This window comes from Pyricularia pennisetigena, assembly GCF_004337985.1.
Source record: "Pyricularia pennisetigena strain Br36 chromosome Unknown Pyricularia_pennisetigena_Br36_Scf_12, whole genome shotgun sequence".
NCBI classification, from domain to species: domain Eukaryota; kingdom Fungi; phylum Ascomycota; class Sordariomycetes; order Magnaporthales; family Pyriculariaceae; genus Pyricularia; species Pyricularia pennisetigena.
In genome coordinates, this window is record NW_021940924.1 from 106,520 (window position 1) to 134,154 (window position 27,635).

Genomic DNA, 27,635 nt, shown 5'->3' on the forward strand with positions numbered 1-27,635 from the left:
TCGCCTCTAAGACCCCAAATAACCGAGGTGCTGTCCACACAAATCCAGATCCGGGCGCCTGGCTGGGCCTTGGCTGCCGCCTGTAGCCCTCTTAGGGCGCCAATCGCCTCGGCGTCGAAAACGTGGCTTTCCGGCGTAATAGATGCGGAGCCTGCGGCAAATTCCAGGCCCGCCCTAAAAGCGGCCCATCCGTACCCTATTTGGACGCAGTTGTTTTCGTGTTTTTCCGAACCATCCGTATATACCACGATATCGTCAGGTGATACCATGTCCAGCCATTCGATAAAGCGGCGGGCCGCTTCCTCTTTCGGGACTCCTCCGGTGGGGTCAGTGCGAGAATCCGGGGCATTGCGAGGTGCGCGCAACTCTAGTCTCCGGATCCGCGGGAGAAGTTGTGCAGCCGTTTGCAGGGTCGTGGCCGAATGGCCCGAGTTGCGGGCACGAGGTGTTTCACGCAGGCGGCTGACAAGGGGGTGCCCCTTGTCCGCGAGCCTTAGTCGGGCGCCGTATTTCAGGCGGGTGTAGGCCAGCGCGACGCGGGCCGAGGGTAGTCCTGCGTCCCTGAGAACAGTGGACGAGGGGGTGGTTTTATACGCCGGGAGGATTGCCCGTGCCGCTAAAACCAGCGGTTTGTTCAGTGCTTTGAGGAGTCCTCTTTGTTTGTGCGCTGGGTTGTACCATGCCTCGGCTGCGTAGGTGGCCGAGGAACCCACGCATGCCACCGCTGCCTTGCGAAGTGCAGCCGCAGGCGGTCCGTATCTTACTGCCCCAAAGCTTTTGAGGTGAGCAGCGACCGCCATTGCTTTGGCAGCCCTTTCGGCCACGTGGCGGCGCCCGTCTAGCCGTCGGCTGAACCAAAAGCCAAGCCAACGCATGCCCGGGTAACGCTCGGCCCCGGAGGCGCTTTGTCCGCGTCGACCGCCCGGTAGTTGGACCGGGGTAACCGTTCTACCATTAATCCGGATTTCCGGGTTGCGACCGTGCCTTTTCTTAGTGATATGGATCACCTCTGTCTTTTCCGCTGCAAAATGGATTTTCTCTTCCGCCGCAATTTCGTGCATATCCCGGAGTTTATCTTCCAGCCAACGTACGTTCTCCTCCAACGAGGGTGACGATTTCCATGTAAGCCGTCGGCCGTGGAGCTGCTAAAGTCTGGGCTAATGCATACCCTCGCTCAGGCTCAACATTTATGCGGAACAATTGAGAAGGATGAGCAGGGCCGGTATTCATTTGTTCAAAAGCGCGAGTCAAAAGTGCAGGTTGTCATCCATAATATGGATCCAAATACCGGTATTCCGACTCTGGATGACATCGAAAAGGGCCATTTTGGAGGCGAGACCTTGAAAGATATCACTCTTTGGAGTGAGCTATTCCATCCAATCACTCCTTACCGTGTAGAAAAAACTGACAACAATCAAAACAGGCATTCCAACGATGACATGGGGCGAGGGACCTGAGGCAAACCCAGACAGCAGCCCTGCCGTGTCCGCCTACCAGATCAACCGGTGCACCGGTGGCTTGGTCTTGGTCGTTCAGGTTCATCATTACGCCTTGGATGCAATTGGATTTAAAAACTACATCATGCAGCTGGCGGCCAATTGTGCAGCCCTGGCCAATTCGACGCCCTTCCCGCCTTTCGACCCGGCAAACCTGGACGCATCGCGCTTGACCATTGAAGTTCCGGCTGATGAGCTGATTGATGGCCCGCCTGTACCCCAAAGGAACCAGAATCACCGGAAGCAGCAGGCGGTGCTGCTCCACCTGCCCAGAAGCAAAGCGGCCGAGCTAAAAAGGCTCGCCACGCCCCGGGGCGGCGATTGGGTGTCGACGTATGATGCGTCGTGTGCCTATCTCTGGCGTGTCCTCAGTAGAGTGAGGGCTGCCTTGTACAACCCCTCGCGAGATATGGTTTTGTGGTGGGGCGAGGCCATCAACCTACGACCGCGGCTTTGCCGCCCACCCTTGCCCCAGGGATTGATGCGCAACGCGTTGGGCTGCGCTACTTCAGATACGAGCCCTGTCCCTCCATTGACGGTCGCCGAAGTGGTGGACGAGGCGCCGCTGAGCAAGCTAACGTCCTATATCCGCGCGCTGACAAACAGCTGCGACAACGAACATATCGACAAACTGCTGAATAGGGTGGCGCCTGTCAGGGATAAGAGTACCATCAGCCTGCGACTAGACTCGTACCCGCCCATGAGCATGTTTGTAACTGATCACAGGCCTGCCGACGTTAGTAGCTTTGACTTTGGGTTCGGGAAGCCGATTACTTATCGGCATCTGTTCGGCGGCTTTTCGACGGAGGGCGCTGTCATTATGTACCCGCCTGTCAGGTCCACTGACCCCGACGAAGGGTGCGTTTTTTCGGTGACCATGGAAAAAGAGCTTGTGGGTAAAATGATAGAAATGCGCGAGTTTTGCGACTTTTTCGAATATCGCGGCGTTGACTAAATATGCCAAATGGCTTGATGAACATGTAATCACCGCGCAAACTAGTCGACATTGACAAAGAGACCGAATTAGGTTCTGAATTTATTTGGGCTTAGAGATACAAATAGCGGGACGAAACTGCAGGCAAATTCCAAGGACGAAACATGAGTCTAAGAAAAGAGACATCTGCTCTCGCGTTAGTCAAGACATGATGAAATGGCAGTTTTTTTGACTGATGGAAATGATACTGAAGGTAGAAATACTTGGAATACCATTTTTGTATTATCAACGTGCTTCCGGGTAGAATTTTATTTCGAGCTCAGGGGGTTTGTAAACGCCATGCACCTCTAAACCTCAATTCGACGTACGCCTCTTTGTTTTTGCTAGAGGTTTCCATTGATGTTCGCCCAAAATTGGACACTGGTCCGTCGTGTGGCTCATCACCTTATCGTTCAACGCGACCGGGTTTGGTCCCCAAATGTTAACCGTTTTTCTGTCCACCAAGGGCATGAAGGAGCCCGTTTTAGGGAGCATATCTCCTCGACCGAATTAAGGTCGCATCGATCGCAGGTCACGCTGAACCGAACCCCACTTTTATAATCCAATCGTACTTGTCATAAAGTTTGAGCTTTAGTTGTTTTACGTACGTGCGATTGCACGCCCGTAAATAAAACATGTCATTTCAGCAAGTCCGTAAAACCAAAGATGCCATATCGGTATTTATTTAACAGATTAAGCAAGAACTCGCCCTTAGAAGCATAAATCTATATCACATTTGATATTCACATTCAAGTTCGACGCTGTCAGCATGAAGAGTCTCCTCAAACATATGGGCCCCAGGCGGGTGACCAACGTCCCTACGGACGACGTCTTCCAACTCAATGCAATTGACCGAGTGGGCGCAATCAGCAACATGATGGGCTGGACCATGCTGAAGTTCGACCAAGTCCTCGACCCAGTCAAACTGCAAGAGACACTCGTCAGCCTTATAAAGACGGGGGATTGGAGGAAGCTTGGCGGACGGCTTCGCAGGAATGTAAGATCGAACAGCATTAGAAACAGATCAGGCAGGGCAAACTTTGTTAGCTAGCCTGAGCGCTCGTTGCTAGAACTTCCGAAAGACTGACGGCCGAAACAGGAAAAGGGTCATTTGGTAATTCGCGTACCGAAGGAGTTCACCGAACAACGACCGGCCGTTGGATTTTCTCATGCAGTTCATTACTGTCGCGTTCAAGATCACGAGCTGGGTCGTCAACTGCCTACATATGAGCCGGAAGAGATCAACCTGGCGCCATCGCCCACTAAATTTCATGAGTTCGCACAGCCGAGTGGAGTACCCAAATGTTTGGACGACTACCTGCGCTCGGACCTGCCCCAGCTTTGGCTTCACATTGTGTCTTTCGAAGACGCCACGCTGACATGCTTGACCTGGCCGCACGCAACTATGGATGGTGCCGGGCTCAGCGAGCTCTTGACGGCATGGGCTTACACGCTTGCGGGCCTTTCGAATCAAGTACCGCCCTGCCTGTCTTTGAGGCACGACCTCCTGAACGACCTCATTTCAGATGCTCCCGACAGGGTGCCGATTAAAGAGGAAATATTTTTCGACTCGAATAAAATAGTACAGTTCGCACTCATGCGTATCATGTGGCTGGTGATGCTCATTATACGCGCGCTGTTCGCCGAAAAGCAGGAGTTGCGCAATATATGGGTGCCGAAGCGCGTGATAGACAAGATTCGGCAGGGGTCATTGTCAGCTTTGGAGGCGGCAGACGAGCAGGGCAACGCCGGGTCAGGCGGACCTGTAAAGAACGGCAAGAAACGCGCACATGACGCATTCATCCCCGGCGATCTCGTTCCCGACCGCGAATCGGGGCGGCCGTTTATTAGCGAGAGCGATGCCATGATTGCATTTTTCACCAGAGCGGCGGCAAGAGCTTTGCCTCCCAAGTCTCGCCGCACTGTCAATATATCCATCATTCTCAACATCCGCGACCGCCTTCCGTCCTTGACAGCTCGACTGCCTAAGCCCGGTGTGTTTATTTCCAACCTCACCATGTCTGTACAAACTCTGCTTCCCGCTCAAGCCGTGATTCCCAAGGACCAAGGGGACCACACCGCGCGGACGAAGTTTTCGTCCCTAGGTCTGACGGCGGCATCGGTCCGGTCGAGCCTCCACGCCGGCTTGACGGAGCCTCAGCTTCGCGCTCTTGCCAAGGTGCAGCTGAAAGCATACGCCTCCCGCCTCGTTGGGCTCCCCATCATCGGAGGCATCGACTGCTTCCAGGTCACCTTTAGCAGTCTCAAAGTAGGACAATTGTTCGAAATGAACATCTTCGCGCCCGCGGTTGTTGAAAAAGTTGAAAGGAATGAATCAGTCGACAAAGGCAATGTTGTGGAGGCGGTGCCCAGGGTAACATCTCCAGCTACAAGCAAGACGAGCGGGAGCGTTAACCAAAAAACCACAGCCATGGCGCCTGTTGCTGCGGGTCAGGAGAAAAGGGCTAATGCATCTATGGAGCCGCGCAAAGGTTGCACTCCGGTTGGAATTTTGGTCATTCCCAAGCACTCCTCTTTCATGCTTGCCAAAATGCAGCTATTTATTTTCGCGAGGGGGGAAAATGGCGCCTGGGTTCAGGGTACACTGAATCCTGAGCATTGGAAGATTGTAGAAAGGGAGCTGCGGGAAATAGATAGGCGGGGGTGATTAGCTAGTGTTTGATGTTTGGTTCCCACAGCTTGTAACTACAATTTGTTCTGCTGCAGCTGTAACCCCCGTCATGCGTTGAGGGGCTGCGACTGGTTTCCCAATCAGTTTTGGCCCTGCCGGCTCTGGGGATGCAAGTCTTCGAAAGCATCTCCCTGTTTTGCACTTATTGCGCCATGTTCTATTGGTCTAGTTCTCTAGGGCTAAAATCTACCAATAAATCTACAGGTATTCTTATTCATGGCAATAGCTTTGCTGATCCCCGGCGCCATCATTTCAACGCCGTGTGGAAGCCCCGAGTAATGGTGGAACTCGACATCAACGCCGGCGGTGGCCAGCGCGGTTACAAACTTGGTAATCTCTTCGCGGAACAAATCCAGTCCCCCGACGTCCACAAATGTAGGCGGGAGGCCCCGCAGCTTATCCGGCCCAGCCCGCGCTGGCGCCGCGTATACAGAAATAGTATCGTTCGTTCTTTCCGCTCTTGCCTTGCCGCCTGCGTACGCTGTCCACGCAATTTCATTGACTACGCAGTTCCAGACATGGTAGAAATGCTCCGGGTCCTCGATCGACCCGAACGTGCGGTCGTCTAACATAGGGTACCGCAACGCCAAGCCGGCCGGCAGCGGAAGCTTTTCCGAACTGGTGAGGCTTTTGTCGTAAGCCATTAGGGCCGTCCCGGTGGCGATTCCACCGCCAGCGCTCACACCAAAAAGAACCACCCGTTCCGCATTGATACCGAGCCCCGCGGCATGCGTCTGCACCCACCTCAGCGTGGCATAGACGTCCTCCACGGCCGCCGGTGCTGGGTGTTCCGGTGCGAGGCGGTAGTTTGGCATGAACACATGGCTGTGTGTCTGGATTGCCATGTTGGCGGCAAAATCAATGTTGCTGTCCGCCTTTCCCATAATGAAACCGCCGCCAAAACAGAATATAACTGCACGAGCCGGTGGCGCATCTATTCCTGCAGGTGCATCGGGGATAAAATGCATAACTTTTATTTGGGTGCCGTCGGCGGACTTGACGTTGTGGGAGGGTCGTTGAGTGGAGACTGGCAGATGGGGGAGGCCGAATATGTCCGGGTAATGGGATGCGAATGCGTCACGGACAGCAGGTACATCGCTGAGTGTATCCATGTTTGGAGCTCCCTCCCAAATAAGCCCTAGCTCAGGGTCTACCCTGCGGATGGGTGCTCGCGAAGCCATTTCCGGTTATAAAGTGTTCAAGACTTTGTTTGTTTCAGGGTCTAAATTAGAGGCGGTGTTGTCTGCTCAAAACTAGAACATGTGACAGCGGACTCGCTAGCCTTTATATTTTCTCGGCCATTGGTGTCGATAAGCCAACATAGGTCTCTGATTGTCTGTTTTGTTTGGAACACAATCCTAGTCCTCGAAGCGTCCCAGTTTTGGGATGTGCTCAATGCAAGGAAGCACATTGTTATCTATGGAAAGAAACCGTTAGCGCAATTGAGAAGTCCCAATCCTGGCTGCAAAGCTTCCAATGAAATTTGAAAAGTTGGTAATGTACTGTGTTGCTTTTTAATCAAATCGGTCGATTGCGTTACTTTAACACTGTCCAGTTTACTATTGAAGATTCTCAAATTCGTCGATATTTGAAGTTCCGTATAACATCGCAGAATATTTCGCATTTCCTTGCATGACTCCTCCCTGTTCGGAATTCTGACGCCTTGTCTAAACATCCGTCAGCTGCGATAAAACCAATAAACACACGGAAACTATGGAGGGGCGGATTGAAATATGTATCGAATATTCAACACAACGCGGCTGAGGTGGATGCTTTTTCTATAATTGTGCGCAGGATACAGCGAGGAAAAGAAGACCCGGAATTCGTAGCTTCTTATCCAATTTAAGACGTAGTATACCTTTTTGGCTCAAAACTAACGTCCTACTTATAAGGGATCTTCCCTCCTGATACATGTAACGTGGTTTATCAGTACCCCGGCCATATCAGTACCCCGGCCACTTTTCCAACCGGCCAAACTCCCAACGTCAATTATAACGCCAGCTTTATTTAATTTACCTCGATACAATCGGAAATATATACATCGGACATTTCTGCATCCTCCTGACAGGTGCGTGCATTGTGCCCTGTATTCCCGCAGTTGCTACAGCGCTGAACGGTCGTTAACCTTCCAATAGAACGACCCCTATTTTCACGTTCTTCCTGCTGTACCTGTTCCGTAACGTTCTTTTGTTCTAACAAACCTTGTATTTCTCCAACCGTTGCTGACCCTTCTTGACGGATTTGTGTTTTTTTGGCCCTTCGTCGTTTGCTAAGCGCTTCGTTAGCCTTCCGAAGGTTGCGGACCTCTGCTTCGAGAAGTGTGTTTCGATAAGCAAAAGATTCTAATCCCTTCGCCAGTTGCTTTACTGCTTCGAAAATAGGAGTCGGAGAGCTGCTTTGATGACGGCTAATTCGATTTTNACTGCGTTGGGGTTGAGGAGTTTTTGCCGTGTTTCCTCAGAGGCCACCGTAACACCCCAGCCCGTGGGGGTACGTTTGGCGTTTGGGATTTCACTGTGTGGCACCGAGACCAATTCGGCCAATTTGGTGGTTACCGCGTATGGCTCCCTCGTCACCATCCGCAATTTGTCATTTACGCGGATCAGGATGCGGTTGGCCGGCTGTTCTGTCAAACGTTTCGGGGCTTGGGGGCGGTCCCGGCCCGATTGGGAGGGAGCTGTGGAGCTGTCAGGTGCATTGCCGGGCGTCGTACGTATCGGGTACGAGCGCGTGGCCGGGGTTAAAATTCGCATTGGGGCCGCCGCTGGTGGCGTGGCGGCTCGCTCGGCCCATGTGACCGATTTGTTAATGGGCGTGCCTTTGCCTTTAGAGGCCGACGACGCCGTGCCCGTCCTTGTAATTAAGATGCTGCGCCTTTCGCTGGAACTGGTCGGCGAACGCGACGGAGAGCGCGAACGCTCTTTTTCAGGGAGGGTGCGACTGAGGAACCAGCCGCTGATCACATCGTCAAGTTCGAGAACAATTCTCCTAAGCGCGGCGTCCTCCGGGGCCTGTAAGCTTTCGAGCTTGGCTGCAAAAACCTCTTCGAGCCAGCTGCCGACTGTTTCCACGTTTTCCAGCTCCTGTTGCAGTGTTTTGATGGCCAGGGCCGGGAGGCTGGAGTACCTTCCGCGGCCGGCCGGCTCAGGCGCGTTAGCGGTGCGCGTATCGAAAGACACGTGTTCCGACTCGGCCTGGCCCTGCGGAAAAGCCTGCGGCGTGCTCTGCGGGCGCGCGCGGCGGTTTGAGACCTCTGGTGAGGCCATGACGACCGGCGCCCGGAGGGCGAAAATTCTTCAGCTGTTAAGCTTATTGGTGTGTTTGGGTGTGAATCGCTAACAAAGGTGGGTCTGACCCATGAATGGTGGAGGATGCTTGCGCGTTGTGTTGAATATTCGATACATATTTCAATCCGCCCCTTCATAGTCTCCGTGTGTTCATTGGTTTTATCGTAGCTGACGGGTGTTTAGATAAGGCGTCAGAATTCCGAACAGGGAGGAGCCATGCAAGGAAAGGCGAAGTATTCTGCGATGTTATACAGTTTGGAGCAAATCTATCTTCCGCTTTCGGTATATACATTCAACCTGGCAAATCTCATTCGAGGCTATTCGCTGGGAGCGGCAATCAGCAGCTGATTTGCTTTCCCTAATGAGCTGTTTCGACCACCAGGGAATTCCAGAGTCGCTGGTACGGCCACGTGACAACAATCTAAGCCAAGATGACGACGGGAGCGAAGGCGAATGCAACAAAAGCGATGACGACTGGAGCGACCATGACAGCGACAGCAATTCGTCATGTGCCAGCAGCAGCTCCGACAGCTTGTTTAAGCAGAGCTTTGAGGATGACCTGAAAATGCTCCGGGACTACAGCCTCGTTTTTTTAAACGACACAGGAGATGTGTTTAGGATGCACAGCCTCGTGCAATTGGCGACAAGAAGATGGTTGGATACCGACGAAAAATTGGAAACATTCAAGGCCCAATACATCAGTCGGATAGCGGGCGATTTCCCTACTGGTGATTACAACAACTGGCCGACATGTCAAACTCTATTTGCTCATGTCGAAAAAGCAATAAGCCAGCGCCCCCAAAATGACCAGCCACTACAGAAATGGGCAACGGTACTATATAATGGCAGCTGGTATGCAAAAGAACAAGGAAGATATAGCTTGGCGGCAACAATGGCAAAGAAATCACGGGAAGCTAGGCAAACAACGCTGGGCAATTCGCACGAGCTGACCTTGGATAGCATATTGATGGTTGGTCTAATTTTGCTCAACCAAGGGAAATACAAAAATGCCGAAAAGTTGTTTGTGGAAGTTATGGAAACGAGCAAAAAGAAGCTGGGGCTTGATCATCCCGACACGCTAACCAGCATGGCCAACCTGGCGTCAACATATCGGAATCAGGGCCGATGGAAAGAAGCCGAACAGCTAGTTCCTGTTGGAAATGGATGATTTTTGATTTGCGTCAAACCCTGGATATTAAGCACAATAGTCTAAACTTGCTCTTTTATTATATTTTATCTGCGACGCGATACTCACTTTATTGCTCACAAAGGCTATTTAAATGGATTTAAACCTTCATGACATGAAGTAGGCTGAAGTAGCTTCAGGCTCTCCCCACATTTCGGAGATGTTTTATTAAATATTTCTCCTAAATATTAGGAGACAAATTAAGTTAAGTGTAGCTTTAAGTCTTGCCGGTGTTGTCCGTCCCTCTGGATTGTATACATTCTCGTGAGAATATCCGGGCTCACATATACCTGTGTGTCGCTTAATTAGTCAGCTAAGTCCGATTGAAAGCCTGGTTGATGTCACGGCTAGATACACATTGCAGAATCTCGCCGTATTAGGCGCTACTAACGAAAATTTGAGACCGACGAATGAACAAATTTCAATCAACGTCGCGCCGGAGGCGTTTAAATCTGGGGTTGGCGTACCCTCCTTGCATCAGTCCAGGCTTGGCGTGGCGGTGCCGCTAGAGGCGTGGCTGACGGGCTGAATCGGTGGTTCCAAGGCTAGATCTGGGGCCTGATCCCCATAGTTGAAAATCCAAGTCTTCGCCGGCCTGTTAGGTAGGAGGTCGCTCGACCAAGCCCAGTAAGTATAGAGTAGGTATCCCGACAATAACTGCACTGTGCGGGGCGGGTTTGCAAAATTAATATATGTTATCGAGAGGAAGATGATTATGCTCCAAACTGTACCAGGTTGGTAACAATCACTTTACCAATCTATCTGGGGTGAAATTTAGTGCCTAGCCCACATACAAAAAAGGGGCCCTAGTGGTCCGTTGTCAAAATGTAACCCAGATTTGCTACTACAGGACCATTTTCGATAAAAACGGAGCAAATATGCGAGATGTTGTTTGGATTGCCTATGCAGTACCAGCACAACAAAATAATGTGAGCCAAAGACAGAAAAGCTATAACACTACAAATCGTTATACATACGACTCACCCTATCAAATGGCTTTTGGGTTAGGTCCCAGTAAATACTTAGGGATTGGCAATACCAATAAGGCAGGAGTTGGGAATGAGAGGAGAGGTAGGCGATAATTTAGACCGTTATAGTAAATACAGGTAAACACAGGGGAGGGAAGGGAAGGGAAGGGAGCTTTTCCGTCCTACGCGTACAACGTATCGCCTCAGGCATGTTCGATAGGCTGAGTCTGCCAATGGGTGTTCCTGTACCTATTCGTCCACGCCTAGTTAGGTTCCGCGAAAAAAGGTCCAAATATGGTCTTTGGTGATCTCTGTGATAAGAACCTTGTTGCTTCTGGTTGATGTTGGTGATGTGCAAAAATAACCCATTCGGCATTTTTACAGGGATGCAAGGTGCACTTTACACAACTCCTGACCAATGGGCGAACCTATTAGTTTTCAGATGAACCACATCCGCGGCTGCAGAATCGAATTGTGACATCGGTGGCCGACCTAGTGTGGAGCAAACAGCCGACTTTTGAATGAAGAATGTACGTCCCACATTTTGTCCTTTCCTCTTTCGCAAGCGGTCTAGGCACAACGCCTAGTGTTTTGGCCCCATTATCTTTTTGCAACAATCCCCGTCACGTCGAAGAAAGGTGGGAACGCGAGGATCGCAATGTCTTTTTGTTGGTCCCAAGCCTTTCGGTCCTTATCACCAACTTTGCAACGTGTAATCCCCTGCGGCGAAGTAGCATTTAGACGGATATCAGTCACAACTCCACTTTTTCGAATCATGTCACCAACACTTCTTTTCCTGCCCAACACGGTAACTGCTTCGGCGTCACCGTATGAGATTTGTACTGCGTCACCAATTTCACGCCAAACCCGAGGCTCTGGGCCGAATGCTCATCGCCGGCATTAAGATAGCACCAGTTCAACCTCATCACGGAGACAAAAAAACGTCCAGGGTTGTGATTTTACAACATCACTCGCTGCAGCTATTTACATCACATCACCAACATCTTGTCCCTGTTCTGGTCACGCATGAGCAAAAATTTGCATTAAATCGTCAACATGCGTAGCACATGGAGAGGTTGCAATGTGACGCCCCAGCATTCCGCTAACGGTAAAATCCTGGGGCTGTAAATCCCATATGGTGCTGAACGCGTACACGTTCCGCGCAATATGTCAAGGGTCTAGAGGATTATCAAATTCTTTCATCTGCCCTACGGAGCGCATGGCGGTCTAGGTGTCTTGAGCCTTTCTGCCTATGGAGAATGTTTTAACGCAAGCAGTCGAGATGACATAAAGGCTACTGATTCCGTGGTCACATATTTCAACTGACCGCACCAACTTCAGTTTTTCCGAAGACTCTAGAATGAAAAAAAAAATCTTCACATCAAATCCCTCTGTAGCAAGCAAGCTACAATAATGATCACCCCTAAAACGTCAGTCTGTTTCCGAGGCCTGTCGCGCCAATTATTATCGGCTCGCTTCATCAGCACAGCACAAGCTCAGCAATGCAAGCGGCCAAGATACGCCAACTTAGAAATAACTGAATATTTCAATCGAATTCACCTTTCTCCTACACAGCGAATCTTCTCCGTCAGCAAACTTACATCTGTTCAACAGCTAGCCTACCTTACCCTTCTCAAGAAGCACCATCTTGTCAGCGTGCCTTATGAGAATCTTCAGGCTCATTACTCCTGGCACAAAGGGCTCGGTGTTTCGCCGACGCGTCTCTATGAGAAGATTGTCCGCCACCGCCGCGGTGGTTGGTGCTTTGAAACGAACCAATTGCTTAATACGGTCCTCCTGTCGCTGGGATTCGACGTTATTTTGGCAGGTTCGCGAGTCTTTGAGCCCTGCAACGGCAGATTCGGCGGACTTGTGCATTGTGTCAATATTGTCAAGATCGGTGGCGTACACTATTTGCTCGATGTGGGCTTTGGTGGATACGGTCCACCCCAGCCTGTACCATTGCTCGAGGGAACGGGAGGCATTGAACCGAACGGTCTACAGCACATAGGACCTCAAGCGGAGATGCGAGTAGTGAAACAGGCGATTGCACAGCAGGTCGATCAAACTAGGCGGCTATGGGTATATCAGTTCCGACGTGGCCCTGGTGAGGAGTGGCAGCCAATGTGCTGTTTCAACTCGGACTTTGAGTTCCTGCCCGAGGATATCGAGATCCTAAACACGCATGGCATGAGCCGCACATGTTTCGCATCACGTGAATTGTTGCTTCAGCGATTCACAACATCAAATGAGCCCCTAACTGCACCTGGGAGAACGAATATGAAAGATGTCATGGATGGCGAGCTGGACGGCTCTATTGTGCTATATCAGAATAGGTTGAAATGGCGGAGGGAAGGGAATTTGAAACTGAGCCTTGAGTTCCGCACCGAAGCGGAACGTGTTGAGGCTATTCGGTTATATTTTGGAATTGTCCTTGACAAAGAGGAGTTGGAGGGAATTAAGGGCAATGCAAGTGAGATTAGGGGTTCTTGGTTTGGAACAGCTTTTGACGATGAGACGATTTAACTACAGCCTATTTTGTGCCTTGCACCCATCATCATGGCCTATTCTGATCCTGCTTTAGCGCGAACTTTCAGAGTCAGTTTCTGTATTCTAGCTCGTGCACTCTAAAGCACTCAAGGAGTTTTTCTCTCAGTTGCAACGTTATGTCATGTGTTTCAAGTCGCTATCAGTTAGGCGTCCCAGTCACTCGCCCGTGATGCATGCCTTGTATAAAGTTCATTGGGAGGAAAGCCGGCCACGGAAAGGCGAGCAGGCCACTGCGTGTATCGTTTGATTTTCGCCTTAGCCACCCATAACACACCGGCGGGGCTTTCGGATGCAATCCAGTCAATGGAAGCTCGTCGACCTGCAACGTGGTTCTTATACATCTATTTGGCCTTTTCGAGGCGTAATACATGGTTTGATGGGTCCATTTTCGTTATTATCGTTCTAAGAGGGGGTTTCCAGATAAGGCTTGGAGGATTTGCTACTAGGATAATATTCTGTCCATTCAAAACGGTGATTGGCTGACTTGATCTGCCAAAGTAGATAAGGTAGTTTTGGTGGCCAAAGCAAAAGATGACGAGCAGAAAATACCAACGACATCTGATGAATTTCAAACCTGGCAATGCTCAAAACAAACTCGAGAAAATTGCCCGTCGTGCCTATTACCAAATAAGCCAAAACAAATTTATGTCTCTAATTGTTCCCTAAACAGTCTATTAGTTATCAAATACGTATCGGCGTTCAAGTTCTGCCTAATATTTGAGACACTACCAACTACCGAAAAAGGTGTAAAAAGCAATGTGCGAAAAGATGCAAAACCCCAAAAGATCATTGGATCAGAATAAGCGACAACGAAACTGCAACGAGCCCCAAGGCGCTCCTTGCNAAATTTGCATTAAATCGTCAACATGCGTAGCACATGGAGAGGTTGCAATGTGACGCCCCAGCATTCCGCTAACGGTAAAATCCTGGGGCTGTAAATCCCATATGGTGCTGAACGCGTACACGTTCCGCGCAATATGTCAAGGGTCTAGAGGATTATCAAATTCTTTCATCTGCCCTACGGAGCGCATGGCGGTCTAGGTGTCTTGAGCCTTTCTGCCTATGGAGAATGTTTTAACGCAAGCAGTCGAGATGACATAAAGGCTACTGATTCCGTGGTCACATATTTCAACTGACCGCACCAACTTCAGTTTTTCCGAAGACTCTAGAATGAAGAAAAAAATCTTTACATCAAATCCCTCTGTAGCAAGCAAGCTACAATAATGATCACCCCTAAAACGTCAGTCTGTTTCCGAGGCCTGTCGCGCCAATTATTATCGGCTCGCTTCATCAGCACAGCACAAGCTCAGCAATGCAAGCGGCCAAGATACGCCAACTTCGAAATAACTGAATATTTCAATCGAATTCACCTTTCTCCTACACAGCGAATCTTCTCCGTCAGCAAACTTACATCTGTTCAACAGCTAGCCTACCTTACCCTTCTCAAGAAGCACCATCTTGTCAGCGTGCCTTATGAGAATCTTCAGGCTCATTACTCCTGGCACAAAGGGCTCGGTGTTTCGCCGACGCGTCTCTATGAGAAGATTGTCCGCCACCGCCGCGGTGGTTGGTGCTTTGAAACGAACCAATTGCTCAATACGGTCCTCCTGTCGCTGGGATTCGACGTTATATTGGCAGGTTCGCGAGTCTTTGAGCCCTGCAACGGCAGATTCGGCGGACTTGTGCATTGTGTTAATATTGTTAAGATCGGTGGCGTACACTATTTGCTCGATGTGGGCTTTGGTGGATACGGTCCACCCAAGCCTGTACCATTGCTCGAGGGAACGGGAGGCATTGAACCGAACGGTCTACAGCACATAGGACCTCAAGCGGAGATGCGAGTAGTGAAACAGGCGATTGCACAGCAGGTCGATCAGACTAGGCGGCTATGGGTATATCAGTTCCGACATGGCCCTGGTGAGGAGTGGCAGCCAATGTGCTGTTTCAACTCGGACTTTGAGTTCCTGCCCGAGGATATCGAGATCCTAAACACGCATGGCATGAGCCGCACATGTTTCGCATCACGTGAATTGTTGCTTCAGCGATTCACAACATCAAATGAGCCCCTAACTGCACCTGGGAGAACGAATATGAAAGATGTCATGGATGGCGAGCTGGACGGCTCTATTGTGCTATATCAGAATAGGTTGAAATGGCGGAGGGAAGGGGATTTGAAACTGAGCCTTGAGTTCCGCACCGAAGCGGAACGTGTTGAGGCTATTCGGTTATATTTTGGAATTGTCCTTGACAAAGAGGAGTCGGAGGGAATTAAGGGCACTGCAAGTGAGATTAGGGGTTCTTGGTTTGGAACAGCTTTTGACGATGAGACGATTTAACTACAGCCTATTTTGTGCCTTGCACCCATCATCATGGCCTATTCTGATCCTGCTTTAGCGCGAACTTTCAGAGTCAGTTTCTGTATTCTAGCTCGTGCACTCTAAAACACTCAAGGAGTTTTTCTCTCAGTTGCAACGTTATGTCATGTGTTTCAAGTCGCTATCAGTTAGGCGCCCCAGTCACTCGCCCGTGATGCATGCCTTGTATAAAGTTCATTGGGAGGAAAGCCGGCCACGGAAAGGCGAGCAGGCCACTGCGTGTATCGTTTGATTTTCGCCTTAGCCACCCATAACACACCGGCGGGGCTTTCGGATGCAATCCAGTCAATGGAAGCTCGTCGACCTGCAACGTGGTTCTTATACATCTATTTGGCCTTTTCGAGGCGTAATACATGGTTTGATGGGTCCATTTTCGTTATTATCGTTCTAAGAGAGGTTTCCAGATAAGGCTTGGAGGATTTGCTACTAGGATAATATTCTGTCCATTCAAAACGGTGATTGGCTGACTTGATCTGCCAAAGTAGATAAGGTAGTTTTGGTGGCCAAAGCAAAAGATGACGAGCAGAAAATACCAACGACATCTGATGAATTTCAAACCTGGCAATGCTCAAAACAAACTCGAGAAAATTGCCCGTCGTGCCTATTACCAAATAAGCCAAAACAAATTTATGTCTCTAATTGTTCCCTAAACAGTCTATTAGTTATCAAATACGTATCGGCGTTCAAGTTCTGCCTAATATTTGAGACACTACCAACTACCGAAAAAGGTGTAAAAAGCAATGTGCGAAAAGATGCAAAACCCCAAAAGATCATTGGATCAGAATAAGCGACAACGAAACTGCAACGAGCCCCAAGGCGCTCCTTGCCTCCATCCTTTCGGCGTTGATCATTTGATTGACCAATGTATGCTCAATTACCCGCGTTCCGAAATTTTCTTGATATAGAGCCGGGTTAGTGGGCAGAGGTAAGCGAACATCCCCAAATAGGCACAACTATCCCGCTAGCTTCAGCAATACGACCATACCAGTATGCGAAAAGATCCGCCTGTGACCGCAGATGCACCCATTAGGAGGCCTCCGTAATGAATTATGCCTGCTACAAGGATCTAAAGTAGGGAGTCATCAACAACAGAGGGAGCTGCAATGTCTGGGCACCTCACTTACAAGTTGCAGGGATACTTTTAAGGACCAGGGCTCGCCGCCGTAATCTCCTACCCCCAACAGGCCACTGTCTGCGAGGCATCTGAGCCATTTGGTTTTGAGCAGGGAGGTTCAAGCAGGTATGACGAAGAGTCGGTGGTGAAGTTGATGCTGGCCGTCAGGGGTGCGTTTTGTGACGGGCTCGTTCCGATTGGCCTTTACCTCTACGGAGCCTTTAGGATGACTTCGGCGTAGCATTCCGGCACTTAACTGGGGTATTCTTGAGTGGGTCTGCATCTTACAAGATTCCCTGCCCTAACCGTTTCCAAGTATGTAGAGGTACGATGAGTCTGGACGTAATCGGGCGTTTCAAAAGGCCTTCCCGTGTTGCGCCCCAGCTCTTCTCCAATCCTCTTCTGCCCCCTCCAGGCTAACTCCTTCGCGACTCAGGAAGATGTTACCTGCCCGGGTAACTTGGAGCTCCGAGGCCCTAAGGTTCTTCCGAATAACCTACATTGGAACTAGCATTATCAGCAGCCTCCCTTAATAAGGCAGTCATCTAACTACGCCTTCTCCTAGTGTTACCACTGCTGCTTGATACGTAGCTGAAACACATGGAAGCCGCACCTTATCTTCTGAACCAACACCTGCCAATTTTGCAAATCCCCAGTGCTGGATCCAGCGCCTGGCTTTGGTCGGGTAGTTTCTGCAGATGAGGAGCTTTCCAAACACATCGACAATGGCGCATGGGAGCATTGGAGGCTTGGACGAACAGCAATGCAAAAGGTGGTTGAAGACGATCATCTACCCGCATAGCCAATCTTTCCAGAATCCTTGCGGAGTCTGCAAACCTGACTGGTAGAGTGGTGACTGGGAAGAAGCAGAAGATCTAGGACTTGAAGCATTGAGAAAGAGGCAGGATGCTTTAGGACCAGGCCACCCTCTTACGCTTCACTCCTTACTCAACCTTGCAGCAATGAATCAAAACCAGGCCAAGTACAGCCCCATATCTGTGAAGCAGCTAAGACTAGTAGCCCTGTAGGGTGCAGATCGATACAAACATATCACAGTTGGGCATTGGAATGCTGCCCCTAGCCATCTTCTCAAAAGGGAAGGTCAATAGGAACTAGCCCGTCACAAAACGCACCCCGAAAGGTCAGTATCCACATGCCAAGTCTGGAAGGCTACAATGCGAGGTTTTCTTTTGGACATATCTAACCTAAAACAAAAAATAGAGAAAAACAGAACGAACTTACAGAAGAATATCCTCAATCGCCTTTCGACCCTCGGGACAACAGCCCCGCCTAATGTAGTCGACCAGCATCTTTCCGTTCGTCCATAAATGGATATAACGGGAGAGCAAGACATTCAGAGATGGCAACATATCGTCGGTGACCTTGAGAATATCTTCTGTTTTCACTGCGACAACAAGAAACGGAAGTGCCCCTAAGTACTTCTCACCGATGTCCATTGCGCAAATCTTCCAGATTTTGCGCCCAAGCCTGATTTGGTCTGCAAGTTTATCTTTGTTTCTTTTGTTGTTTTCCTTGTTTTGCAACCTCAAGATCCCATCGTATTCATCTGAGCTGACTCGAATGCGTCCATGTTTGGAGTCATGGAGAACCTTGGCCAACTCCAATAGGCTGATGTATTGATACAGCCGATGCATACCAATCGCCTTTTCATGGCTTGCCGCTTTTTCGCTAAGTTTTGAGGCCAGTTGCAAAGGGTCCGGTGCAGGGTCCGGTGTAGCGGGGAATGCGGGCGTGGCCGTTTCTGTATTGGTAAGACATGATTGAATAAGGGCACGAAATCCAAGCTTGGTTTCTTCACTTCCAATGTGGGTAGCCAGTTGCTTTATATCAACCTTTTTGCGACGCTTGCTAGCGGGTGTGGCATGACTTTCGGCAAAGTTGCGCTTCGTTACACATCCTGGTGATGTGTGTAATCGTTCAGACCGCCGATTAGAGTGAGCTCCCTCAGGTAGTCCTACTTGTCGAGATGATACGTTCATATCTTCCTCTTCCGATGAGACATTCACCTGATCACGGATGGGTGTTGTGGCCCTGGCGTTACGTACGCCTTGTCGACTCCGAGTTTCCAGTATAACATCTCCAATCGACCCTACAATATTGGTTGCAGATGAAGTGATCGCTGGATGAGAGGGCGCTGACAAGCTTTGCTTTGAAGATTCTCGCACATTGTTTAGTAGATTGTAAATACCCCAAGGCTTGTCTTGCGCTGGTTGAGAGGCAGGATTCGGTATAACCAGCCCAGCATCGGCTTCACAAGCCCCTTTGCGGAGATCAAGTGCCGTGTTATTTTGGTTTGCACTTTTCGCGCTTGTCTCGGCTAAAGGGTGATGATTGTGGATATGATGGAGGAGGTCACTCCCTGACTTTTCGCAGAAGGGGCATTCCTGGATCTGATGTTCGGCCTTTTGATGTTGTCGAAAATCGTCTGCAGGAATTTGCTCGTCACAAATCTGGCAGATCTTGGGGCTGTGTTTAAGCTCATGGTCTCGCAATGGCTGCCCAGGAGCAGTTGTTGTATCACAAAAGCGGCATTTTCCCCACCCGTGGGTCTGGCANTCCTGCGTCCCTGAGAACAGTGGACGAGGGGGTGGTTTTATACGCCGGGAGGATTGCCCGTGCCGCTAAAACCAGCGGTTTGTTCAGTGCTTTGAGGAGTCCTCTTTGTTTGTGCGCTGGGTTGTACCATGCCTCGGCTGCGTAGGTGGCCGAGGAACCCACGCATGCCACCGCTGCCTTGCGAAGTGCAGCCGCAGGCGGTCCGTATCTTACTGCCCCAAAGCTTTTGAGGTGAGCAGCGACCGCCATTGCTTTGGCAGCCCTTTCGGCCACGTGGCGGCGCCCGTCTAGCCGTCGGCTGAACCAAAAACCAAGCCAACGCATGCCCGGGTAGCGCTCGGCCCCGGACCTTGCATTTCCTACAGTAAACTATAGTCACAGGGTTGGACCAGACCCTCTAACGGACAGGCCAGCTAGAGCCCTCCTAGTCGCTGGATACCCAGCCTGCCACGTAAATACAAGGTTTGCACCTTAAGCCTACCGCATCCACAAAAAGGCCTCTTGATAGACCGACGCGCGCATCCGTCCTCTCCGGCTAAAATAGCGTCTCTTCCGCCTAACATGCCGACGACATCATCTGCCCCGGTGTACGTCCCTAGTGCGAGTAGAAAGCTTCGAAAAGCCGGCGACACCCCGTACATGTCCATCCACAGCTTAGTCCCCCGTTGGTTCCTGGGCTAGCCCAGCGCCACAATGTGGACATGAATGCAATCGAGTTCTTCCCGTCCTCCAGACCCGGCGCAGATTCCCAGTGCGAGTGAGAAGCATGGGGCGCCTCAGTCACACTATTCCACCACGGCCCACCGTCCACGGGGTGTACCAAGGGTGCGAACCAAGGCCGTGCCCACGTTTCTTGCTTCCCGTTACCCAAAGCCGTCTCCAGCAATGGGCCGACCACGTCTTGCTGTCGGGACCCTTTGGAGACTGCCGCGCCGGCACAGTGCTTCCGGTCCACGTACAACTAACCAACCCCCGTAACGGCACTACCTCCTCGCTGCAGGCAATCCCAGAAGGTGTGAGGGGGTGAGAGGGTGCCCTGTCGATTCGAAGAACCGTCGGGTGGTTCTCAGCCTAATTTCCCTTTCTTTTAAACCGTATTGTCTAGCCTTCCGGGGAAGGACGCCTGCCTTTCCGGCTGGCAAAGTTTTTTGTGCCACGCTGGCTCGCATCGCGAGATTGGGCCTTGTCTTGTGCGCCTCTATGCGGGTGGCGCGCCGAGCCGCCGATCGGACTCTTCCTTCACCGCGATCAGTGGAAAACTCGTCAAAGGGGAGATCTGTCGATTATACATGGGTGTTGCGAGGAAAGGCGTTCCGTGTAGTGACGGTGCTTAGGGCGACAGGTTGAAGAGTTTTTCGTGTGTGCGCGCCTGTTAGGGCTACAGGCGGAAGTCCCGCGCAAACGTTAACAGCATGGTCCGTGCGCCCATACTGAAAATTTTGTGTACGGGAGAGAGTTGTAGACGGACATCCAGTCAACATCTTCCTCAACATGTTGGATCCCCTAGGCGGGGAGCTGGAGCATCAGAATCAAGAGATTCCTCTACCCCAAACGCGGACCGCGACGCTGGCTGGGCAAAGCTGGTTTTAACTTGCGTTAGAAAAATGCGGATGTGCCCGACAGTGGGACGGGCTTGGCCAAGTCGCGTCAAGCTCTCCTCTATGGTGCGCAGGACCTTCCGAATATCTTCAACCACCTGGGGCATTTCCTTCTCGATGAGGGCGTCCAGGAGGTCCTGCAGAAACAGCTTCAGATTCTCGGCCCCTACACGACTCATATCGAGATGCTGCTTCCAAACGGGCTCCGAGAAAAATCTCAGCTCCCTCTGTGACCGCTGCTCAGGTTTGATACCCTCTTCAATCTCGGACGGCTTCGGATTTTTTTAGAGGAAAAAGCCAAGGTTCAGCTGGATGTTGGCCTGGTTGTTCGCAAGTTGCGCCAAGCTGGCCTCGCTGCCCTCATTAATCAAGTCCGCCTTGGTGATAATCCCCACCGTCCTCTGACCTTCCGGGTCGTACTGTCGCGCAAGCTGGATGATGACCTGGTTGGCGATGTCGTTGGTGGCTTGCACCACTGCTAGCACAATCGTGCGAGAACTTTGAACATAGCCTTTGACCATGTCTTTGACCAGCTGGATGTCTTCTTCGGTTTGCTCTTCGTTTGCCACAGAGATCAGTCCAGGTAGATCGACGATGGTCAGATTGAGGTTTGTCTGGCCCACAAATTCAATCCGCAAGACATCAAACGCAAACGCGTTCCCGAGACTCTGGTCCGCATACCCACGGATCTCCATCAATACGGACACCTGCTCAATAACATCAGGGAGTTCCGACATGTCTGTTAGCACACGGCGGTATTGTAGAAGGGCATCTCTCTTTTCCTGTGGTCTGGAGGCGTGAGGGTGAATAGTGGCCATAACACGCGTAGCCGTGGAGTCGTGCCGAAGGATGATTTCAGTGGGGAACCTCGTACAAAGTCCACTCTTCCTTGGGAACGGGATGCCAGTGACGCTCTCCAGGACCGAGCTCTTGCCGGCCGACTGGTCGCCACAGACCACCAGCTGGGGTAGAGAAACAACATCTCCAATCCCATAGGCTCGTACTTGATCGATCTGGTTGATGCGCTCCGTCGACCTGAACAAGTTCAGGCCACGCACAACAGAAGACGATGCGCTAGGCTCTTCGCTACGCATAGTTGGTTGATTGAGTTGTACACCACTGTGATATTTCCTCTAGAGCTGGATGTCACTCGGAAGCTCAGAGTGATAAGGACCTGAGGGAAAGAGCGACCTTTAGAAAGAGGATTTTAGTGCATAAGCATCACATGGAACGAATGTCAAAAAGAGTAAAAGAATGAAAGTAGTTGTAGACTGTACTTTCAGGAAAGAGGGAAGGTAGCAAGAGAGCTGCTCACGTTTTGAAAAAAGGCCGATTCAAGTCATCTGGTACTCCAGTCTCGGCTGCACCCGCGGTAGTCCTCGGCTTCAGGAGGCCGTGGAAATAATGCAAGCTGCTAACATCTCAAGATCACATGCTGAATATGTCCTTCGAGTAAGCAGATATATTTTTGGGACAGAATGTATGCAGCCGCCAGTTCGTCAGATTAACGGCAAACAAAAAAAGGAAGTCAATACTGGATAAACCATATTTTGTTGGGTCAAGGACAACATGTTCGTGCCGTGCCTTTACGTGCTTGTGCAAATATATCAACTGCATGGAAGTTCAGTTCGCTTAGGCGCGTGTACACGATTGACACTACGTGCCTTTCTTCTTTCTTTAGACTTAGCTTTAGATCTTCGAATAGAATCGCCCCTATATTGCAGCCTTGTCTCTTTGGGATCGCTTTCGTGACAGAGAGAAATTGCATTTGACGGCGTGCTGGAGAGACGTGTTTAAATCTGGGGTCAGTGGACCCCTGGCTCAGCGTGGCTGTGCTTGCCAGCGCCTTGGCTGGTGGGTCGAGTGGTGGTTCTGAGCTTAGGTCTGGGGGCCTGATCCTCACATATTTAAATCGGTTTATAAAAAGGGTATTTCGTCGTGACATTTTTCAAGGGGGTCGGACTTAGGGGGGGTCGGACTTAGGGGGGGTCGGAGATGTGGGGCCCAACGTTAGGTGCAGAAATCGTCGCTACAATCATACACCACGGTTTTCGTCACTGACTGTCGGTGTCTACATCTGCACAAGCCAAAAGCGAGGCTGCAGTTGGGTTGACAGCTGATCAAGGCATGCTTAAAGACGATTATCCGCGACCGTGCTCGGGTCAATTTCCGTGAGCTGCAAAGGCAAAACCTGAGTTCACGGGAGAGCTTTCCGGGTTTATATTAGCCTTACTGAAGTGGCTGCGCTCAGCTGTGACTGATCCACTTTCCGGGCCCAAGCAAGGCCTTGGTCGATTGTACGCTTAATTACGTCCGTGCATCGGTCGATTCGTTAGTTTGGGTGTTTCGGACAGGTTGCCCCTCGCAACATGCGTACGTAATACGGCTCCACTCAGACAACGCCGCAGTTCAAAACATTCGGGTTGCGACAATTATGTCCTAATCAACCCGCACCATGACCTATGCCCCTACGCGTCATGGATGGATCGACGAGTGTGGAAGAGCTGAGAAGGCAGCTGCGAGAGGCAGTGCAACGCGCAGAAAGAGAGCAACAACGTGCGGAAGAAGCGGAGAAAGAACGACAGCAGGAGCGACAACGCGCTGACGCGTTAGAACAACAAACTCAACCCACTACAATTAACGAATACATCGCTGCCTTGCATGATTTGGTTTTCTCCCGTTTCGAAATTGAACAGGACCGGAAACTGACCTCGAAGGGATCCATCACCAACCCGCGAAACAAATGGTGTCCCACGCGTATCCAGCCATGGTCCGACTTTATTCAGCAGCAGAGAATAACATTCGGCACAATCTACGACACCTTCCCTGCCGATAGCCGTGCTTTTGAGAATCGAGCCTTCCTCACCGGCTTAGGAAAAAGAGTTTCGGGGCGCAGGATATCAGACGAGAAGACTCTCGAATCGTTCCTCCACATCAGTGTCGAGGATCCAGTCAGAGCGATCATAGACCAGCTCAGGGAGGTGGAAGAAGTTAGAAGCGCGTTCGACCTGGGAAATGGGATTATTTTTGAGAACCATGCACACGCCATCAGCGATGTTGCAGATGAGGTCGTCTACCGCGATACCCCATCGACACCACCGGCTACTCCAAACCACAGTCTCGACCTCAATCGGCTACGACCCGATCAGATCTGTGTCTACCGATCCGACAACGCGGGCTCGGAAAGACGCACAATGATCTACATCTCCGAGTACAAACCGCCCCACAAGCTAACCGCGCCGCACCTTCGCCTTGGTCTACGCCCGATGAATATTTACACGGAAGTGGTCAACCGGAAGACCATCCCGACGTCGGTGGACCTAGACGCGCGTTTCCAGTATCACGCCGAAAGACTGACTGCAGCCGCCATTACGCAAACGTACCACTACATGATCGAAGGGGGACTTGAGTATGGGCTTTTGACGACGGGTGAGGCGATTGTGTTTCTCAAGATCGACTGGTCCGAGCCTGAGACGCTTTTCTATCACCTTGCAGAGCCCAATGCTGAAGTGTTGGCCCATCCGAGTCATTTTCACTTGTGCACAGCAGTCGGTCAGTATCTGGCCTTTAGTCTCATGGCGCTGGGTTTGCCAGGTGAACAGCGATTGCGCGGACAGGACGAGCGGCACCAAGCGACCGAAAAACTCAAAACGTGGGCGGAAGATTTCGAGACGACGCTGCGATCGATTCCGCAGGAACAGCGCCACGCGCCGAAAAGTTCACCAGGCTACGAACCCAAAACATACCAGGGTGTCGACCGATCTCCATACCATCTCCGGCCAAAACCACGTCAGCTTGTGGGAGACGAGCCCAGGAAGGAAGATGAACACAAAGAGCCGGGAGAATCATCAGACGACGAATCAGCACGGGATTTGCCAGACACGCCGAGTCCGGCAGAACGGCGCATGCGTCAAGTTCGGGGGGGTCGGGGAGCTCGACGCAGCGAGCGGATTCTAGCCCAACGGCCGCGGGGCGGGGGCGGAGGAGGAAGCAACGAGCAAGACAGGCCCTACTGCACACAAAGGTGCCTGTTAGGGCTCGTCCAGGGCGGGTTCCTCGACGCGAAATGCCCCAANGCCATATGCACCTGTTGCTGCCGCTGGCACTGTTGGGTCGGCAGCAAGCGGGCCAGAATACACACTTCCTCGTCAAGGCGCTGCAGCCTTACTGAAAAAGCGACATATAAAAGTGAAGGTTTTTCTCGCAGAATTTGATCACTCGCCGTGCTGTTGGACTTCTAGCAGGCAAACTAACAGACTAAAAATTTGGATGCGCCAAGACAGACCTTGCTTGGAACTTATTGGGAATCAAACTCGTCCAAAAGCTCCTGGACGCCCATCGTTATTTTCGTCCCATGCTCCTGCTTTATTCACTTTTTATTAGACGCCGGCCATTTTGGGATGCAAAGCTAGGAAGTCCACACTAAATTACCTAAGCACCTTCGGCAACAGTCCAAACGGCTTTTCGGAAAGGCAGGGCTGATAGTCCATGGCGGTTAGAAAAGCACCGGATATGGAAGCAATTACTGTGGTCGAGCTGGGTAGACCCATCGGAACCATGCTCCGTAGGCGGAGGGTGGCCCTGTAATTATGGGTCACACTTTATATTTTTGTACGGTGCGGGTGTGGAGTTTTATAAACGGGGCGTATAAGAAGTGTCACGGCCAGGCATACATTGGAGAACCTCAGTGTATTAGGCGCTATCGACGAAAATTCTAAACTGAAGAGAAGAGAGAAATCACGATTGACGGCGCGCTGGAGAGACGCGTTTAAATCCGAGGTCAGTGGATCCCTTTGTCCGATCCCTGGCTCAGCGTGGCTGGTAGAGCCGAGTCGTGATTCTGAGGGTAGGTCTGGGGGCCTGATCCTCACAAGAAGATCCCTGCACTGGGCAAAAGTGGTGTAAACTTATTTCAGCACGCGCCGTCGTTTATGCGCACTTAAGTACGTTCAGGACTGCAATACCACTCCAACCTTCCAAAACCGTGATGCCGCGGTAAGTTGCCAGCATACAGTTTTTGCTTTAATTTACGCCATTTTCAACGCACCTAGGAAGTATCATATCTACAACCATGGTGGTCCAATGTATTGCTATGGCTAAAGCGTGCCAACGAGGTCAGCTAATATAATATTGTGTGGTACTTGCTGCTCCAACGCGTAAAATACATTAAATTGGGCAGCCAGGAAGCCATCATTGTTTGGCGCCAGGTAGTAGAGGACCGTGCGCAAGATTAAGAGCTTGATCAGCCAATCGTATGCGATTAAATCAGTTGTCCGGCCGTTATCTGAAGCCCTGAATCGCCAATCGCCTACACAGGCTAAGCACCGTCCAAACCGCCTATGAATCCCATTTGATGCAGAGACCGCCGCAGGAAGCTTTCCATTAAGTATTACGACCGCACAGTTGGTCCCTGCAGATGTGCATATGAGTATGGAAGGCCGAAGTTTTATGGCCGCCAAGAATTGCTGATGAGCATGGGCTCAAATGTGATCCAGTTACCCGGCCCAAGGCCCTGGTTAATTGTACACTTGAGTACGTCCGTGCATCGGTCGATTCGTTAGTTTGGGTGTTTCGGACAGGTTGCCCCTCGCAACATGCGTACGTAATACGGCTCCACTCAGACAACGCCGCAGTTCAAAACATTCGGGTTGCGACAATTATGTCCTAATCAACCCGCAACATGACCTATGCCCCTACGCGTCATGGATGGATCAACGAGTGTGGAAGAGCTGAGAAGGCAGCTGCGAGAGGCAGAGCAACGCGCAGAAAGAGAGCAACAACGTGCGGAAGAAGCGGATAAAGAACGACAGCGGGAGCGACAACGCGCGGAAGAAGCAGAGAAAGAACGACAGCAGGAGCGACAACGCGCTGACGCGTCAGAACAACAAACTCAACCCACTACAATTAACGAATACATCGCTGCCTTGCATGATTTGGTTTTCTCCCGTTTCGAAATTGAACAGGACCGGAAACTGACCTCGAAGGGATCCATCACCAACCCGCGAAACAAATGGTGTCCCACGCGTATCCAGCCATGGTCCGACTTTATTCAGCAGCAGAGAATAACATTCGGCACAATCTACGACACCTTCCCTGCCGATAGCCGTGTTTTTGAGAATCGAGCCTTCCTCACCGGCTTAGGAAAAAGAATTTCGGGGCGCAGGATATCAGACGAGAAGACGCTCGAATCGTTCCTCCACATCAGTGTCGAGGATCCAGTCAGAGCGATCATAGACCAGCTCAGGGAGGTGGAAGAAGTTAGAAGCGCGTTCGACCTGGGAAATGGGATTATTTTTGAGAACCATGCACACGCCATCAGCGATGTTGCAGATGAGGTCGTCTACCGCGATACCCCATCGACACCACCGGCTACTCCAAACCACAGTCTCGACCTCAATCGGCTACGACCCGATCAGATCTGTGTCTACCGATCCGACAACGCGGGCTCGGAAAGACGCACAATGATCTACATCTCCGAGTACAAACCGCCCCACAAGCTAACCGCGCCGCACCTTCGCCTTGGTCTACGCCCGATGAATATTTACACGGAAGTGGTCAACCGGAAGACCATCCCGACGTCGGTGGACCTAGACGCGCGTTTCCAGTATCACGCCGAAAGACTGACTGCAGCCGCCATTACGCAAACGTACCACTACATGATCGAAGGGGGACTTGAGTATGGGCTTTTGACGACGGGTGAGGCGATTGTGTTTCTCAAGATCGACTGGTCCGAGCCTGAGACGCTTTTCTATCACCTTGCAGAGCCCAATGCTGAAGTGTTGGCCCATCCGAGTCATTTTCACTTGTGCACAGCAGTCG

The 27,635-nt window shown here is 51.1% G+C and overlaps 8 protein-coding genes across 8 annotated transcripts; 3 read left to right on the forward strand and 5 right to left on the reverse strand.

The window, feature by feature from the left end:
* Nucleotides 1–1,061: 1,061 nt before the first annotated feature.
* PpBr36_10925 (uncharacterized protein) lies at nucleotides 1,062–5,137 on the forward strand (the record flags this gene model as incomplete). Its single annotated transcript, XM_029898032.1, has 4 exons — nucleotides 1,062–1,362; nucleotides 1,424–2,442; nucleotides 3,245–3,466; nucleotides 3,569–5,137. The coding sequence occupies exons 1-4, from the start codon at nucleotides 1,161–1,163 to the stop codon at nucleotides 5,135–5,137; spliced, it is 3,012 nt and encodes a 1,003-aa protein (XP_029743584.1). The 5' UTR covers nucleotides 1,062–1,160.
* A 203-nt stretch (nucleotides 5,138–5,340) lies between these two features.
* Nucleotides 5,341–6,342, reverse strand: PpBr36_10926 (uncharacterized protein; the record flags this gene model as incomplete). The annotated part of the gene is made up of 1 exon (XM_029898033.1): nucleotides 5,341–6,342. The coding sequence occupies one exon, from the start codon at nucleotides 6,340–6,342 to the stop codon at nucleotides 5,341–5,343; it is 1,002 nt and encodes a 333-aa protein (XP_029743641.1).
* A 2,725-nt stretch (nucleotides 6,343–9,067) lies between these two features.
* Nucleotides 9,068–9,616, forward strand: PpBr36_10927 (uncharacterized protein; the record flags this gene model as incomplete). The annotated part of the gene is made up of 1 exon (XM_029898034.1): nucleotides 9,068–9,616. One exon carries the CDS (start codon nucleotides 9,068–9,070, stop codon nucleotides 9,614–9,616), a length of 549 nt encoding a protein of 182 aa, XP_029743642.1.
* A 2,213-nt stretch (nucleotides 9,617–11,829) lies between these two features.
* PpBr36_10928 (uncharacterized protein) lies at nucleotides 11,830–12,480 on the reverse strand (the record flags this gene model as incomplete). Its single annotated transcript, XM_029898035.1, has 2 exons — nucleotides 11,830–11,852; nucleotides 12,231–12,480. 2 exons carry the CDS (start codon nucleotides 12,478–12,480, stop codon nucleotides 11,830–11,832), a joined length of 273 nt encoding a protein of 90 aa, XP_029743635.1.
* PpBr36_10929 (uncharacterized protein) lies at nucleotides 12,016–15,488 on the forward strand (the record flags this gene model as incomplete). The annotated part of the gene is made up of 2 exons (XM_029898036.1): nucleotides 12,016–13,075; nucleotides 14,398–15,488. 2 exons carry the CDS (start codon nucleotides 12,016–12,018, stop codon nucleotides 15,486–15,488), a joined length of 2,151 nt encoding a protein of 716 aa, XP_029743553.1.
* PpBr36_10930 (uncharacterized protein) lies at nucleotides 14,190–14,840 on the reverse strand (the record flags this gene model as incomplete). The annotated part of the gene is made up of 2 exons (XM_029898037.1): nucleotides 14,190–14,212; nucleotides 14,591–14,840. 2 exons carry the CDS (start codon nucleotides 14,838–14,840, stop codon nucleotides 14,190–14,192), a joined length of 273 nt encoding a protein of 90 aa, XP_029743568.1.
* A 1,508-nt stretch (nucleotides 15,489–16,996) lies between the features above and the next one.
* PpBr36_10931 (uncharacterized protein) lies at nucleotides 16,997–19,127 on the reverse strand (the record flags this gene model as incomplete). The annotated part of the gene is made up of 3 exons (XM_029898038.1): nucleotides 16,997–17,137; nucleotides 17,192–17,333; nucleotides 17,884–19,127. Coding segments are annotated over 3 exons (1,527 nt in total), but the record flags the coding sequence as incomplete, so codon positions are not given.
* A 1,577-nt stretch (nucleotides 19,128–20,704) lies between these two features.
* Nucleotides 20,705–21,910, reverse strand: PpBr36_10932 (uncharacterized protein; the record flags this gene model as incomplete). Its single annotated transcript, XM_029898039.1, has 2 exons — nucleotides 20,705–21,088; nucleotides 21,212–21,910. The coding sequence occupies 2 exons, from the start codon at nucleotides 21,908–21,910 to the stop codon at nucleotides 20,705–20,707; spliced, it is 1,083 nt and encodes a 360-aa protein (XP_029743586.1).
* Nucleotides 21,911–27,635: the final 5,725 nt, after the last annotated feature.